We start from the raw sequence: 15762 nt of genomic DNA, 5'->3' as shown, positions 1-15762 counted from the left end.
GTAAGAAAATTATTTTGCAAATCTAATGGATAATGGCAAATTATTAAGATTTTTATAATTTAGTGATTTTATCCACTTAGGTTAAATTAAAGGTCTTACACTTCTAATCAAGTAGCTTTTTTTAAAAACAAGTATTACCTGCATTTTGACAGCAATTACAACAGAGATGAGTTCCTTTTCCAATTCCTTAAAAACGACCAGCTTTTTCAAGGTCAGACTGCATAACCTGAAAGTAAAAACAAATAGAGGGTACTTACTTTACTAATGATCTATATCAGGATATATCAGGCAACTTTGCTTATATAGAAATCAAATGAAAGGTAGCCAGAGAAAAGACAAATGAAGACGCACAAAAGGAAAACTACCAAGCCGGAATAAACACTTTCATAAGGATGTTGTTTTGTCTGTCTTCTAAACCATGACTACATATAAAGTAATTAAGCATATTACTTCTTGTGCTATATACAGAAATAGGTAATCAGTTGTTTACTAAATATTTAATGTGTGCTCTCTGAAAAGTGAACTCTGTAACACCATATGCCATGGGAAGTTGGAGAGGAAGAAGGGGGAAAAGATGGTGGGGGAGGAAGGAGGAGGGATGGGAAGGAAGGGGGAAAACAAACTAAATCTATACAAACCAGGTGTAGAAAACAAAGCAATAATGTATTAATAGTTTTGGCTTGTAAAACATGAACACTTTCATCCATATCACCTCATCAGATTGCCTAACAGTCTTCTGATCATAACTCCACATTAATTAATCTCTCTTTAAACTTCGACATTACTGTTAGACCTAGAGCCTTGGGATTTTTCGGGTCAAAGTTCTTTTAATACTGAGAGGCAAGAAAGAATAAACACCGAGACAAGTGCTTCACTAGAAATACCAGCACCAGGGCGAAGGAAGGCTCCTAAGCGGCTTCAACCCCAGCTCCAATTCTCAGTTTTAGTTCCTCCTTAGCTCCTCAGTTTAGCTCTTCATCTCAGCTCCTCCTCTTCACAGATGAGTCAGTTTTTTGAGGTAACAAACAAAAGAGGCAACTTGCCAAGGCACAAATAAACAAATTCACAGTGCTTAAGGAAAGAAAAATGACTACAGCTGGGAATCTGGGATCCTTGAGGTTTATTTTACACTATATCCTTACAACTATTAAGCCTATCACCCTCATCACAACTTTCAAACCCTCTTTAGTACTTTCTAAAGGCCAAAAGTTTAGCTAGGATTTTCTACTTTTTACTGCAGAGTTAATAAATTTAAATCTACGATGCTGTCTAATCTCAAATCTCTCATCCTCCTGTGTGGAAAGGTGAAGAACTTATAGATTAAGCACATATTAATCAGAGACTGTTAGCTAAAGTAGATCAAGCCTATAGGCCTCAGTTTCGGCTTCTCTGGAGTCACATGATTTTAGATAAGGCCTGGACTACATTCTATTGTCCAAAGAAGGGATTGAAAACATATATGGGCCGAAGAAACTGTATATCACCTTGTCTACTACATTCCACTGACCAAATAGGGGAACTACAGACTTATGTGACCAAGCACAACATATAGAGGGTGGGATTTTGAGGATTCTTTGTCTGAAATGTATAACTACTGTAAACATTTTCAAGGCTCTGGCCTTGTCCTGCTGTGAATTCAGCTCACAGAACAGGATGGGGTCTGCTTCTCTAGATTCTAATAAATAATTTTGTTTTCTATGAGTGATCTCTGTAGTAGTCAATTTGGGTAGATCTTTTTGTCCCAAACACTCCTTTTACCTAAAACTTCTTATCCCTTGCCAAACTTTAGCCCTGGATTACTTCCTACCATCTATATCCTGTGAACCTACTGCTGAAAATAGCTAGAAAAAGTCTCATAATCATGCTTACTAGCTACATTACAATTCATATCATCTAATATTAACTGGCCTTCACTGTGGCAAGGCAAGCCTTTTTTTTTCCTCCTAAAATGATTCCATTAAAAGTTATTCCATTCTCTCCTCAGATTTCCCAAACTATCCTGTGCCCCAATCTCTAAGCTTAATATCTTACTTCTTAATTTACAGAATAAAAGGAATCACTTCTTCTTTTATCCCCTTTTCTTTATCTCAACACTTTATATTATCTCCCACTTTTCCTTTCTCAGTTTTTGAAAGAGAAATGATATAGCAAGGACATGTGGCAGAATGCCAAAGAACTATCCACTTACTAGCTCAGACACTTACTAGCTATTTGATTTTGGGCAAGTCATTTAACATTTCTGTACTTCTTTACTCCCTGCCAGCTCTACTTTCATGAATATGCTAACAGTCATTTCTGAGTACAGTTGAGTGTGAGAATGATAGCCAATAAAGAAAGGAGTGGAGAGAATGGAGCTCACAGGGAGGATGAAGAAGTGTTAGGGGTGGTAAGGCTTTGGGAAAGATGGGATGATGAAAGATTATGAATAGGGGAATTTCATTGTTTCTAAATACAGAAGCTCAACACCTGTGAATGACTTCAAGATTAAGGGTATTATTATGTTTATGTACAGCTGAAATGAATTGGAGGAGTCATGTGAATTAAATTGACTGAGGTACTGTGAAGTTAGAGTATTTGAGGAAAAGAGTATGTGTGTGTATATACACACATACATACATCACATCATATGACACAAGCATGAGTGTATGTCAAGTCTCTTAGAATAAGTGCAGCAAGTGGGGTGAAGAGAAAAAGCAAGAGTCAAGTTCTCCATGCAAAATGATTCGAGAACCAGAAAAACAATACACACAATGATAACATGTAACTGGAAAAAACAGTAACAAATTGATCAAAACTGAAAGTTGTAAATTTTAAGAAGGCTTGGCCCCAAAGGAGAAATATATAAATTCTTATCTTCCAACTTCTCTGAAAATGTTAAGTATCTTGGGTACCAAATATAGTACCATTTTTTAAAATATATGTTCATTAGGTTTTTTTTTTAAAAGCTTTTTTTCTTCCTTATTATAAGGAATGACTTACTGAGAGGAGTGGGGAAAGGAATACAATAAGAAGTATAATATAAAAATAGAAGAAAACAATTAAGTTTTGTTTTAATCCTATAAATAAATGGCTAACAACTACAGGTTTAGCTGGCTTTAGGAAAACTTGTTTTATGAATTGAAAGAACTGATAAGATATTTATTCCTTTTTCAAAACTACTCATAATAAACAAATCTTAGACTCATAAGTATCATATGAGTTGGGGAGGAAGCCTAGTGCACCAAAAAGAATATTGGATATTAGAGTCAAAATTTAAACTTCAGTCAAGCCACTTAAGAGTACCTGAGTGACCTTGGGCTTTACTTAACTCATGTATAAAATGAGAAGACAGGACCAGAAAACATCTAAGGCCTATCTGGTTCTAAGTCTATTAACTGATGATTGTATTTGTTGGATCTATAAAATCAATGAAAATTAAGTGTGTTAGGGAAAGTGTCTTAATTTTACAGGGATAAAGAGGGATGAGTACTGAAAGCCAAAAACTATTATATCTTTAGAAGGAACAATTGCAGCAGAATGACATTTCCAAAAGACAAAATGCAGTTATTTCAGAAAAGAGTAAAAAGGCCTGGAGTATAGATGATTTTTTCAGAGTTTAGCTAAGAAGGGGAAGAGAGATATAGGAAATTAGGCATCAAGATGATAATGCTCCCTCACAAATGATGTTGTATTTAATTACTTATCTTTTATGTATTCTTTATACTTATTATATATTATACATGCATCTTAGATTTAGCAATTGATCAGTATTGTTTTTGGGTTATTATCTTCCTAATTAGCATATAAATTTTTCATCTACTGAAAAATTATAACAATTGGGGAGCTTGAAGAAAATTAAGGATGTGAAAAGAATTTAAGAAAATTCACACATGACCAGATCTCTGGAGATTACTGAATGGAAAAAGAGTTCACATTTCTCAGGTTAGGATAGAAACTTTACAAAAACTAGAGCATTCTCTAATTTAGGCCTTCTTTTTATATTTATATTTTAATGTTTTTACTTTCCCAATTGCATGTAAAACAATTTTTTACATTTGTTTTTAAAATCTTAAGAGTTCCAGATTCTCTCCCTTCCTATCTACCTTCATCCCTCTTTAAGAAGGTACCTGTGAAGTTATGCAAAATATTTTCATCAAAGTAAAAGAAAACATAGTTCCTCTCCAAAAAAAAAAAAAAAAAATCTTCCAGAAAAATAAAGCCAAAAAAAAAAAAAGTATGCTTCAATCTGGATTCAGATACAATTAAGTCCTTCAAAGGAGTCATGGATCATTGTACTGCTGAGAATTGCAAAGTAATTCACAACTGATCATCCCACAACAATGCTATTACTTTGTACATAGTATATTTCATTTTGCTTGAGCTCATGGAGGACTTTCCAGGTTATTCTGAGAGCATCCTGCTCATCATTTCCCACAAAACAATAATATTCCATCATAATCACACACCACAATTTATTCAGCCATTATCCAGTTGATGGGCATTTCCTCAATTGACAATTCTTTGCCCTGAAAAGAAAGCTACCATAAATATTTTTGTACATGCAAATCTTTTTTCTTTTTTAAATCTCTTCTGGTATTCATGCCGAACAGTACATAGTTCATATCATGTATATCGTGTGCATATACATACATATTATGTACTTATATAAATTGGGAGATGGCTTTTTTTTTTTCCTTTATAAATTTAACTTAGAGAACTCAGTTGAGAAATGAGGCCTTCAACAGAGAAACTTGCTTCAAAATTCTTTTTACAATTACTATTGCTAACTGTATTCTCCCTCCCCCCTTAATACTATTCTCCCTCTCCTTTCACCCTGACCCTTCTCAAAAGAGCTTCCTCTAATATGCTCCATTTTCTATCACCCTCCCCTTTCCATGTGACCTTCCCCTCCTTCTTTTCTGCAGAGTAAGATAAAATTCTATATCCATATTGAGTATGTAGGTTATTTCCACTTTGAGCCAATTCTGATTAGAGTAAGATTCACTCATTCTCTTTTTCTTTTCCCTCTTCCCCTACACTGTAAAAGTCTTTCCTTACATTTTATGGAAATAATTTACACCATTCCACCTCTCCCTTCCCCTTTCTTCTAGTAGTCTTCTCACCTCTTTAATTTTATTTTTTTAGATATTTCTTCATATTTATCACACACCTGTGCCCTCTGTTTATAAATACTCTTAATTTTATTTTTTTAGGTATTATTTCTTCATATTTCTCACACAACACCTGTGCCCTCTATTTATACATACTCCTAACTGTCCTAATAATGACAACGTACTAATGAGTTAGAAGTATCATCCTCCTATGTAGAAATGTAAAAAGATAAACTTTATTAAGACTCTTATAATTTCCCTTTCCTGATTACCTCCTTATGCTTCTCCTGAATCCTGAATTTGAAATCAAATTTTTTATTCGACTCTGGTCTTTTCATCATGAATGCTTGAATCCCCTGAAGGATTATACTAAATTTTGTTGGGTAAGTGCTTTTTGATTATAATCCTAGCTCCACTGCTCTCTAAAATATCATATTCTAAGGATAACACAAGATTTAAATTAAAAGTAGAAGTTGCTAAATCTTGTGTTATCCTAACTATGGCTCCATTATACCTAAATCGTTTCTTTTTGGATGTTTGTAATGTTTTCTACTTGACCTGGGAGTTCCAGAATTTGTCTATAATATTCCTGAGAGTTTGCATTTGGGGATCTCTTTCAGGAAGTGTTTAGTAGATTTGTCCAATTTCTATTTTTACCCTCTGGTTCTAGAATAGCATGGCAGTTTTCCTTAATAATTTCATGAAAGATAATATCTAAGCTATTTTTTGATCACAGACCAATAATTTTTAAATCACTTTTCCTGGATTTGTTTTCCAGGTCATGTATTTATCTAATGAGATATTTCATAGTTTTCTACTTTTTTCATTATTTTGATTTTGTTTTACTATTTCTTGATTTCTCAAAGTCATTAGCTTCTATTTGCTCAGTTTTAATTTTCCAGGAATTATTTTCTTCAGTGAACTTTTGTACCTCCTTTCCCATTTGGCCAATTTTGCTTTTTATGGCATTCTTCTCACTAGCTTTTTGCATTTTTTTTTTGCACCATTCACAGTTCTCTTCCAATTTTTCCTCTCTCTCTGATTTAATTTTCAAAATCTCTTTTGAGATCTTTTACAGCCTTCTTATTTTTCTTGTAGACTTTTGAATGTAAGAGCTTTAACTTTGTTATCTTCTTCTGAGTGTGTGTTTTGGTCTTCCTCATCATAATAGTGTATGGAATAGAGGGCGATAAGGTGAAGAACTTACAGGAATGTATGAATTCTTTTTCTGTATTTTATTTTCATTATTTCTGTCATTTTCCCCTATGACCTGTATAATATGTGCAGGCTCATATTTACTTGAGCCTTGGCCAGTTAGAAACATATTTACTTAATCTGAGCTGATGACATTTATTAGTATTTCACATTTATCAATAGTTAATCTAATAGCTGGACCACTATCTGCTTGATTAAGTCTGAAGGCCTGACTTTCTTTTCCCCCAAAATCAGGAGATTTCGGGGAAACAGAAACCTTACATTCCAATCTCTCCAAATAGCAACAATCAAATTAGATGCCTCCCCCTTCTCCTTCTCAATGCTCTCTTGTGATGTAATTTCTTGTATAAAAGCTATGTATCTTTACTACTTCTTTAGCCCTCCTACCACGAGCTTTCTCTTTCTTATCTAGTGATGGGATGGCTCATCTTCTGGAGGTTTTCAATAAACAACTTTTCTGCCTTCTACTGAGTGATCTTTGAGTAGTCATTTTGGGTAAGGGTCTTCCACATCCCTCACAATAGTAACATTTTATGGTCAGAATCTTTTTCTGTTGCTTGTTCATTTCTACAATTCACAAGCTGTTTTCAGAGAGTCTTCTAGGGACCTGACCTCAAGCATTCTTTTCTGCCCTGGAATTGTGAAGAGTGTCCCAGGTCCAGTGTAGCTCTAAGTTCTAGTGTGCTACAGTAATAGAGTCCTTCCTCAGTGCTAGTAAAGAGACTTCCTGTGAGCTGAAGGCTCCAGAAGCTGCTGCTACTGCCACCCATGCCCACTTCTTGTTTGCTGGTTTCCCAGTGAAAACACCCTTTCCTGCTGACCTTCCAAGTCATCTCTGATGTGTCCAGCCTTAAAAACCACCAGTATTGCTGCTGATTCAATGGCCTAAAGCCTGTTCCTTCCTGTTTTGCTGGCACTAGAGGTGGGGCTGGAACTGGGGCCAGGTCTGCACTGGTGTGGCCTGCACTAGGACTGTGTGCTGCTCCCTCCTCCTCCCTGGTACCACAGACCTTTTCTGCTGATCTTCTAAGTAATCTTTGCCTGAAAAATGTTCTACTTTATCTTTTTGTGTGTCCTGATGCTTTAAAATTTGCTTAGGGTCATTATTTAAAGGAATTTGGAGCAGTTTGGGGGAGAGTTTTGTGAGTCCCCTGTCTCTACTCTTTACTCCACTATCTTGGTTTCTAAACATTTTGCACTCTTAACCCCTCTTTGCCTGAGAAATTTTTATGTGACTCCAGGTATATAAGTATCTTGGTACCTCAGTCTTGTTAATTAGCTCTAGAAGGTATGATGAGTAGTGAAAACAAATACCAAATGAATTTTCCCCATAAGATATGCATCTCCAATCTACACCTAATTACCCTTTCCTAACCAATTCCTCAAAGAGGCAAGTGGGGTTTCTAGGTGTGGAGAAACAAGCCAGCCCAGTCCAGCCCAGCCCAGGATCCTCCCTTCTTGATCTAACTCACTTTCTCCGAGAGGAACCCTGACCTTTATACTCTTCCCCCCACCTCATGTTGTCCTATGCTCTCTGCAGCCAAAAGCAATGGCCTCCACCTGAGGATCGGAGATCCCAAGAATCCTGGATCTTCTGCCACCACCACTGTCACTGTTTCCACCTGATCTCCCCCTGTTGAGCATACTGGATACTACCTGAACCTTTCAGTACTACAATATTGGCAGCCAATAGACTATATGCAGCCATATCATTCTTCAGGAAATGCCCGATGAATTGTCTACTGATTCTCCACATTGTAATACTTTCTCCGACCTGACAATCCTGTGCACTACCACCTTTACTGAGGAGGAGCTGCCCATGGCAAGGGCAAAAGTAGTAGAGGTGGGAAGTGTGCCTGGCCAACCTCATATCCCTACTATTCAACCTAGAAAAATGATCAAGTTCAACAAGTGCAGAGCAAGTGTCAAGTGCTAAAGCATTTTTTTCTTGTTGAATATCAGATAAGTTTCAAGGCCAATGAGTGTCAAGGTGCCATAATATGTAAAAATAGGTATACAAATCAAACATTTATTGATAATAAATCATAATTTCATGACCTCCATATTCAATTATAAGATTCCATATGGAGTCACAATTCACATTTCAAGAAGCTGGGCTCTAATTGATGGGCACCTTCTGCCACCATAAAAAGAGCAACCATAAATATTTTTGTACAAATGAGTCCTTTGGTATACACAAAGTAGTATGTATAGTTATACTGTCATTTGGGAATAATTCCAAATTATTCTCTAGAAGAGTTGGACCAATTCACAAGCATAACACTGCATTAAGATACCTATTTTTCCACATTCCCTCCAGGAATTATCATTATCCATGGATTATCATTATCCTTTTTTATCACCTTAGTCAATAGGATGGGTATGAAGTGTTATTTTAATTTGCATTTCTCTATTATTTAGTGAATTTTTTTCTTATGACTATTGATATCTTTTCTTCTGCAAACAGCCAGCTCATATCCTTTAATCATTTATCAACTGGGGAATTGGTCTTATTTTTGTAAACTTGACTCAATTCCTTGTATATCTGAAAAATGAGATCCAATCTGTAAGGATCTGGATGCTCACTCATTAGAATGTTACAAATCAGATCAGGGTCTCCACCTCAAAACTCCATCTCTTTTCTTATTATTGGGAAACACTTTGTTTTCCAAGCCTAAGACCCAGCAAACAAGTTGTGAACTCATCCTCTATAGAACTAGTGGTCCCAGAGCCTGGGCAATGACCTGCAAGAACCATGTCCTGTTCATTAAGCTCTGCTATAAACTGACTTTCATCTTTTGTTAAACTTGCTATATTGCTACTGTTTCACCTTTCTGGTGCCATTACACCTCACTACTTGATTCTTTGTCTTCCCACAACAATATGTGTTAAGGGTTAGCCTTGCTGTCTTGAGTCTTCCTTAGTTCTAGAGCAACTCCCAACACTCATATTTAGTTTCCCTCCTCCAAGGAAATAAAGAAAATATTTTGCCTATAACAGTTGTGATCTCTTTGACATTTTATTTTTCAGAGTTGACTGTTATGGGCCACAACTCTGAACTTGAATCAAATGATTCTTACAAGGTACTAAGTGGAATTGATGAGACAATGGTTATCTAGTCTAGCATGATGCTTAATAGTTCTCTAAATTCAGTATGAATGATTTAATCTTACAACAAATAATGGTTTCCTAGTGATATAATGATTGGTTTATCCTCAATGTAGAGCATGTAAGCTAGGAGCCTCAACCAGCCTCATTCATACACAGAGCTAGAGAAGACAGTGGATTGGAGGCTGAAGCACAAGCCCTTGGACTCAGATTCATTCATCCCATCTCACACCACCTTGGTGGCAGGGCTGTCCTCCTTAGTTTCTCCACTGAAACCAAGACTCCAGAAGGCCTTTAAGAAAGCTAACCAGGCCCCAGGAAAGGAGACAAGACTTTGAAGGATTTGGACTTTAACACCTGGCTATTCTTGTGGTGATTATTACTGAACTGAAAAGAAGGCTGCTCTCAGAGACACCAAGAAAAGTGAACCAGAGAACATTACAGTTGACAGTTTAAAGTTTTTGTTAAGTGGGCTCTTTGATAACTTACTTTTCAGAGTTGACAGCATGCACAGGTATGAAATATTTGTTCCACATGAAAAATGGAAAAAAGTTTCATCCAGCATAGGATAAAAATAACTGAATGAACTGTAAGATACCTAGATGTGAAAGACGATTGTGATGGTACTCAGTAAATGTTGGTGGAACCATTTATAACTATGTTAGTCGGTTTAGTTAAAGATTATGAGGTGAATCAATAAGGGATACATGTGAGAAGTTAAATTTCAATTACATATATGAATTTGATTTTTCCCCCCTCATGCTAAGTGGACAATCTAATAGGACTCTTTTGATAAAGACTAGAAATAGGGTAGTCTACTTCTGAAACAATGTTCTGGGATTGTAAATTCTAAAAGAAGATTGGAAATGGAAAATGGATTAGTATAAGGATGTTAAGAAATGGAGTCACTCAATCATGTCTATAAGGGATATAAGAATACAAAAAGAATGAGAAAGTTAGTTGATGAAGATTATTATTGGATTTTTAGTAGGTCTTAATGCAGCTTATATGGCATTAGTGAGATTCTACTTCTAAGAAACTATATCCCATTCTCAATCATCTCAGAACAGACTCATCTCAAGGAATGAGAATTCCTCAAGGAATAAAGCAATGGCTGAGGGATCCATAGAAGACTGGTTCAAGTGGATCTTAAAAAAAAATAAGAAGACTAAACAGGCAGAATGGTTTTCCACTACTCATGAATTCCTTTGGGGATTAAAAGTAGAAGGTTTAAGATTAAGCAGTTCAGGATTATAAGTATACTCAATATGGCCCCAAATGCCCAAATTTAGGTATATTTTGAGGCAGAAAAGACCTTGGAAACAAATAAATTGATAAATGCTTATTAATGTGCCTATAATGCCATGTAAAACAAAAACCATTTAGGTAGGAATCATCATGGTTTTCTGTCCCTAGTGACATTCAAAAGTAAAATGAGAAACAAAAAGAGATATTGTTTTCACTACTCAGATATTGGTAAGGCTCTTTTTTTAGAGAGTAATGACATATCTGAAAAATTGTTAATTGGCACAGTGCTGAATCTGAAATCAGGAAAACACTGGACAAATTACATTAACCATTTGTCTCATTTTTCTCATTTGTAAAAGGAGCTAAAAAAGAAAATGGTAAACCACTCCAGTATCTCTGCCAAGAAAACTCCAAATGGAGTCACAAAGAGTTCAAGACAACTGAAATGAACTATAATTCAAATTGGACTTACTACAAAGATTACAGAAGCATATCTTAAAAGTATGGCAACCAATAAGCTGGGTTTATATGATGAGTGGAATCCATTAACTGAAAGATAAATTGAAAAAAATATATTGACACAATGAAAGCTGTAAATTGTGCTAATGTTGCTTAATATGTTTTAAATTAAGAGTTTGATGATAATTATATTTTTGCCTTCCTACAGAACCATTCCAAATAGCAAATTGATTTTTTTTAAGACAAAGGAAGATGAGAGAAAAATAATCAGTATAATCAATTGAAAAGGTCTGAAAACATGCGATATACAACACCTATGGATATGTGACTTCCACAATAGGATTTCCAAAACAGAGGCATTTCTTCATTTAAGTAATTTTTATTCTTTTTATTTCTTTAATATTTACTTTTGATTTTTTTTTGTGAATATCTGTTGTTCCTTCCATCTGCTTTGTTGTAATCACTGAATATATTATTTTCCTGGCTCCACTTACTTCATTTTGCATCGATTCAAGTATTTCTATGCTTTTGAGAAAAATGATTATTAATAATTAATGAGTTGGGGAAATTTAGAGTTTCCTTTTCTTTTTTTCCATTTTGAAGACTGCTTCTATCTGACCCAACTCAACACTACAAGGAATCTCTAATCTCAGGTGAATTCCATTCAATCAAGCTTGGATAGAGACAGATCCTTCTGTTTAGCCAGTCAAGGCTGAAGTAGTCTGAGCACAAAGATAGTTTCTCTGTCCAAGAGTGACACGACATCTCTCATACCCGTCTTTTAAAACAGCTCACTTCTGACTGTGTAAACAAATCAGAGTTGATTGCTAATTCTCTACCAAAAGAGCAGGTAATCTCTGAGCCTGCTACCATGACTGCTTGCTCCAAGAGATGGCCAAATGGTCATCCTTTTATTGAGTACTGGCTTTAGTACTAAGAAATCTAAATTGCCTTGAAATCATGTCTTTTGTATAAGCCTAGCAAAAGGATCTCTAAGTCAAATGGTACTGACATTATACTAACTTTATTTTGGAAAATTACAAATTGCTTCCAAAAATGCCAAGGAACAGCTTCATCAACACTGCACTAGTATAATTATCTTTGCACAATTTCTCCAACATTGACTACTGCCATCTTTTGTCACATTAACCAATTTGCAGGGTAATGAGGTGAAACCTAAAAATTATTCTGATTTACATTTCTCTTTCATATAGTTAACAATACTCTGAAAATCTTTTGAGAACTTTTTGTTTATATGTTTTGACTAGACATCTTATTGAGAAATAGCTCTGCTGATTATATGTATTTATGACACACCCATGTATATTTATTTATTCTTACAAGTAAAATTTTATTCAAAGATTATTTCCCATTCAATCAAATCCCTTCTTTCCCTAGTTGCAATAATTTTGTCTGTGCGGAAGCTTTTCAGTTCCATGAAATCAAAGATACCAATTTTTATCTTTATTTTAATTCTTTTTTGGTCAAGAATGTCTCCCACCATGTTGGAGGGGATGTGGGAAAACAGGGACACTGATACATTGTTGGTGGAATTGTGAACACATCCAGCCATTCTGGAGAGCAATTTGGAATTATGCTCAAAAAGTTATCAAGCTGTGCATACCCTTTGATCTAGCAGTGTTTCTACTGGGCTTATACCCCAAAGAGATACTAAAGAAAGGAAAGGGACCTGTATGTGCCAAAATGTTTGTGGCAGCCCTGTTTGTGGTGGCTAGAAGCTGGAAAATGAAAGGATGTCCATCAATTGGAGAATGGTTGAGTAAATTGTGGTATATGAACGTTATGGAATATTATTGTTCTGTAAAGAACGACCAGCAGGATGAATACAGAGAGGACTGGCGAGACTTACATGAACTGATGCTGAGTGAAATGAGCAGAACCAGAGATCATTATATACCTCAACAACGATACTGTTTGAGGATGTATTCTGATGGAAGTGGACCTCTTTGATAAAGAGAGCCTTAATTGATCAAAGATGGACAGAAGCAGCTACACCCAGAGAAAGAACACTGGGAAATGAATATAAACTGCTTGCATTTATGTTTTTCTTCCCGGGTTATTTATACCTTCTGAATTCAATTCTCCCTGTGCAACAAGAAAACTGTTTGGTTCTGCACACATATATTGTATCTAGGATATACTGCAACCTATTCAACATGTAAAGGACTCTTGCCATCTGGGGGAAGGGGTGGAGGGAGGAAGGGGAAAAATCGGAACAGAAGTGAATGCAAGGGATAATGCTGTAAAAAATTACCCTGGCATGCGTTCTATCAATAAAACATTATTAAAAAATTAAAAAAAAAGAATGTCTCCCACCCATAACTGTGAGAAGTATATGATCTAGTTTTTTTTTAATCAATAATCTTTAATATTAAAGTCACAAATAAATTCAGAATATACTGTAGAATAAGGTATAAGGTGTTAATCTAAGACTAATATCTATCAGACAGCTTCAAAGTTTTACCATTAACTGTTATCAAATAGAGACTTTTTGCCTAAGTGTTTTTTTTTTTTTTTTGGTTTTACCACATAAAATGGGTTATTGAATTCCACTGTCATCTCTGTTCCCATTAATCTATTTCTTTGTTTTCTTTAAACTAGTATCAGATAATTTCAATGACTGTTGCTTTACATAATAGCTTAAGTCTGAAAGTGCTAGTATTTTCCTTTTATATTGTACAGAAGTACAGCACTTCACTTCATGTTATAAATTTTGCTGGTATTTTCTTAAGTTCTATAAAGTATCTCTTTGATAATCTGATTAGTATGATATTAAAAGATTATATTAACTTTAGCAGTCTGGTCATTTTTGTTGTTGTTGTTATTGTTTGTTTGTTTTTTGGCAGGGCCCAATCACCACCACCAAATATTACTCAGCTATTTAAGTTTTTTTTTTTTTTAATTTCTTTAGGAGAATCATGTAATTGAATCTATATAAATATTCTGTGTGGTTTGGTAGATTGATTCCACAAATACTTCATACATATACATTTAGTAGTTATTTGGAATGAGATTTTCTTTTTTCTTTTTTTTTTTTTTAAATAACTTTTTATTGACAGAACGCATACCAGGGTAATTTTTTACAGCATTATCCCTTGCACTCACTTCTGTTCCAATTTTTCTTCTCCCTCCTTCCACCCCCCACCCCCAGATGTCAAGCAGCCTTTTACATGTTGAATAGGTTACAGTATATCCTAGATACAATATATGTGTGCAGAATCGAACAGTTTTCTTGTTGCACAGGGAGAATTGAATTCAGAAGGTATAAATAACCCAGGAAGAAAAACAAAAATGCAAGCAGTTTATATTCATTTCCCAGTGTTCTTTCTTTGGGTGTAGCTGCTTCTGGCCATCCTTGATCAATTGAAACTGAATTAGCTCTCTTTATCAAAGAGATCTGCTTCCATCAGAATACATCCTCAAACAGTATTGTTGTTGAGGTATATAATGATCTCCTGGTTCTGCTCATTTCACTTAAGCATCAGTACATGTAAATCTCACCAGTCTTCTCTGTATTCATCCTGCTGGTCATTCCTTACAGAACAATAATATGGAATGAGATTTTCTTTTCTATTGATATCCATGTTGTTTCATCATCATCATTTTTGTTCACATGATTATTGTTTCTGTGATTTGTTCCTTGACCCACTGATTTATTTGGTAAATCACCATTGAGTCTTTTGTTTTTTGGTTTGTGCTCCTTAAATCAATCATGATTTTTATTGCACTTTGAGCTATGAAGGATATATTAACTATTTCGGCCTTTTAATATGTTTACAGCATCTCTGCCTTTAAAAATATAAAAGCGTGACTTGTGGCATTCCAAAAAAAGTAAAGAAATCTTGGGCTACATTATGTCAGTCCCACCATATTCTGACCTCATCTGGACTATCATGTTAGTTCTGTGCACCATATTTAAGATTACTGATAACCTGAAAACTGTCCAAAGGAGGGCAAATAGGTACTCAGTCTTTGACATGAGGATTGGCTAAAGGAAATAGTTTAGTCTAGGAAAAAGACTTGGAGGAAGGGTGAGGGGTGGGAGGAGGGTTCTTAATATTATAGTTGTCTTCGAGTATCTGAAGGGTTGTCATGTGAAGAAAGAATTAGACTTGTTCATATATTATATATTGCACTGATTCTTATAATAACTCATATTATATGTTTTCTATTAAAAGAAGACTGGGTTCAAGTCCCATTTCTTACAAATCCTAGTATGTATCTCTAGGCAAATCAAATATCAAAGCCTACAACTTGCAATAAAATGTACTAACTTGCATTGGAAGAGGGTATTTCCTTATCCAGAAATCCTCCATATCAATGAAATCATAGGTTTAGTTTTGATTCCTATCCTATCACAGTGGAATACAGAGATGAAATCTAGGAATAGAAATGAAAAACAAAACAAAACAAAACATAACCTCTTCTTTTAAGAAACTCACTTTAAGAAAGATAACAATACATACATTTAGATACGTATAAGAATATATGTGTGTATGTGTATATATATACATATATATACACATACACACACATACATACATACATACACACGTAAATATGTTACATAAAGAATAAAGTTTTGTTTTGTTTTTTTTTCTCCTTGATGAATAAAGAGTAG

The 15762-nt window shown here is 34.9% G+C and overlaps 1 protein-coding gene across 7 annotated transcripts in view; it reads right to left on the bottom strand.

Annotated features, from left to right (window-relative positions):
- Positions 1 to 15762, bottom strand: part of PACS2 (phosphofurin acidic cluster sorting protein 2) — a 424977-nt gene that overhangs the window by 292854 nt on the left and 116361 nt on the right. For all 7 annotated transcript variants that reach the window (XM_051977991.1, XM_051977987.1, XM_051977988.1 and 4 more), the window contains exon 2: positions 139 to 226. In XM_051977991.1, coding sequence (XP_051833951.1) covers positions 139 to 226 — 88 coding nt within the window. The remainder of the gene's footprint in view (positions 1 to 138; positions 227 to 15762) is intronic.

Source organism: Antechinus flavipes, chromosome 2 (assembly GCF_016432865.1).
Source record: "Antechinus flavipes isolate AdamAnt ecotype Samford, QLD, Australia chromosome 2, AdamAnt_v2, whole genome shotgun sequence".
Taxonomy (NCBI): Eukaryota; Metazoa; Chordata; class Mammalia; order Dasyuromorphia; family Dasyuridae; genus Antechinus; species Antechinus flavipes.
This window is presented reverse-complemented; position numbering and strand designations above follow the sequence as displayed.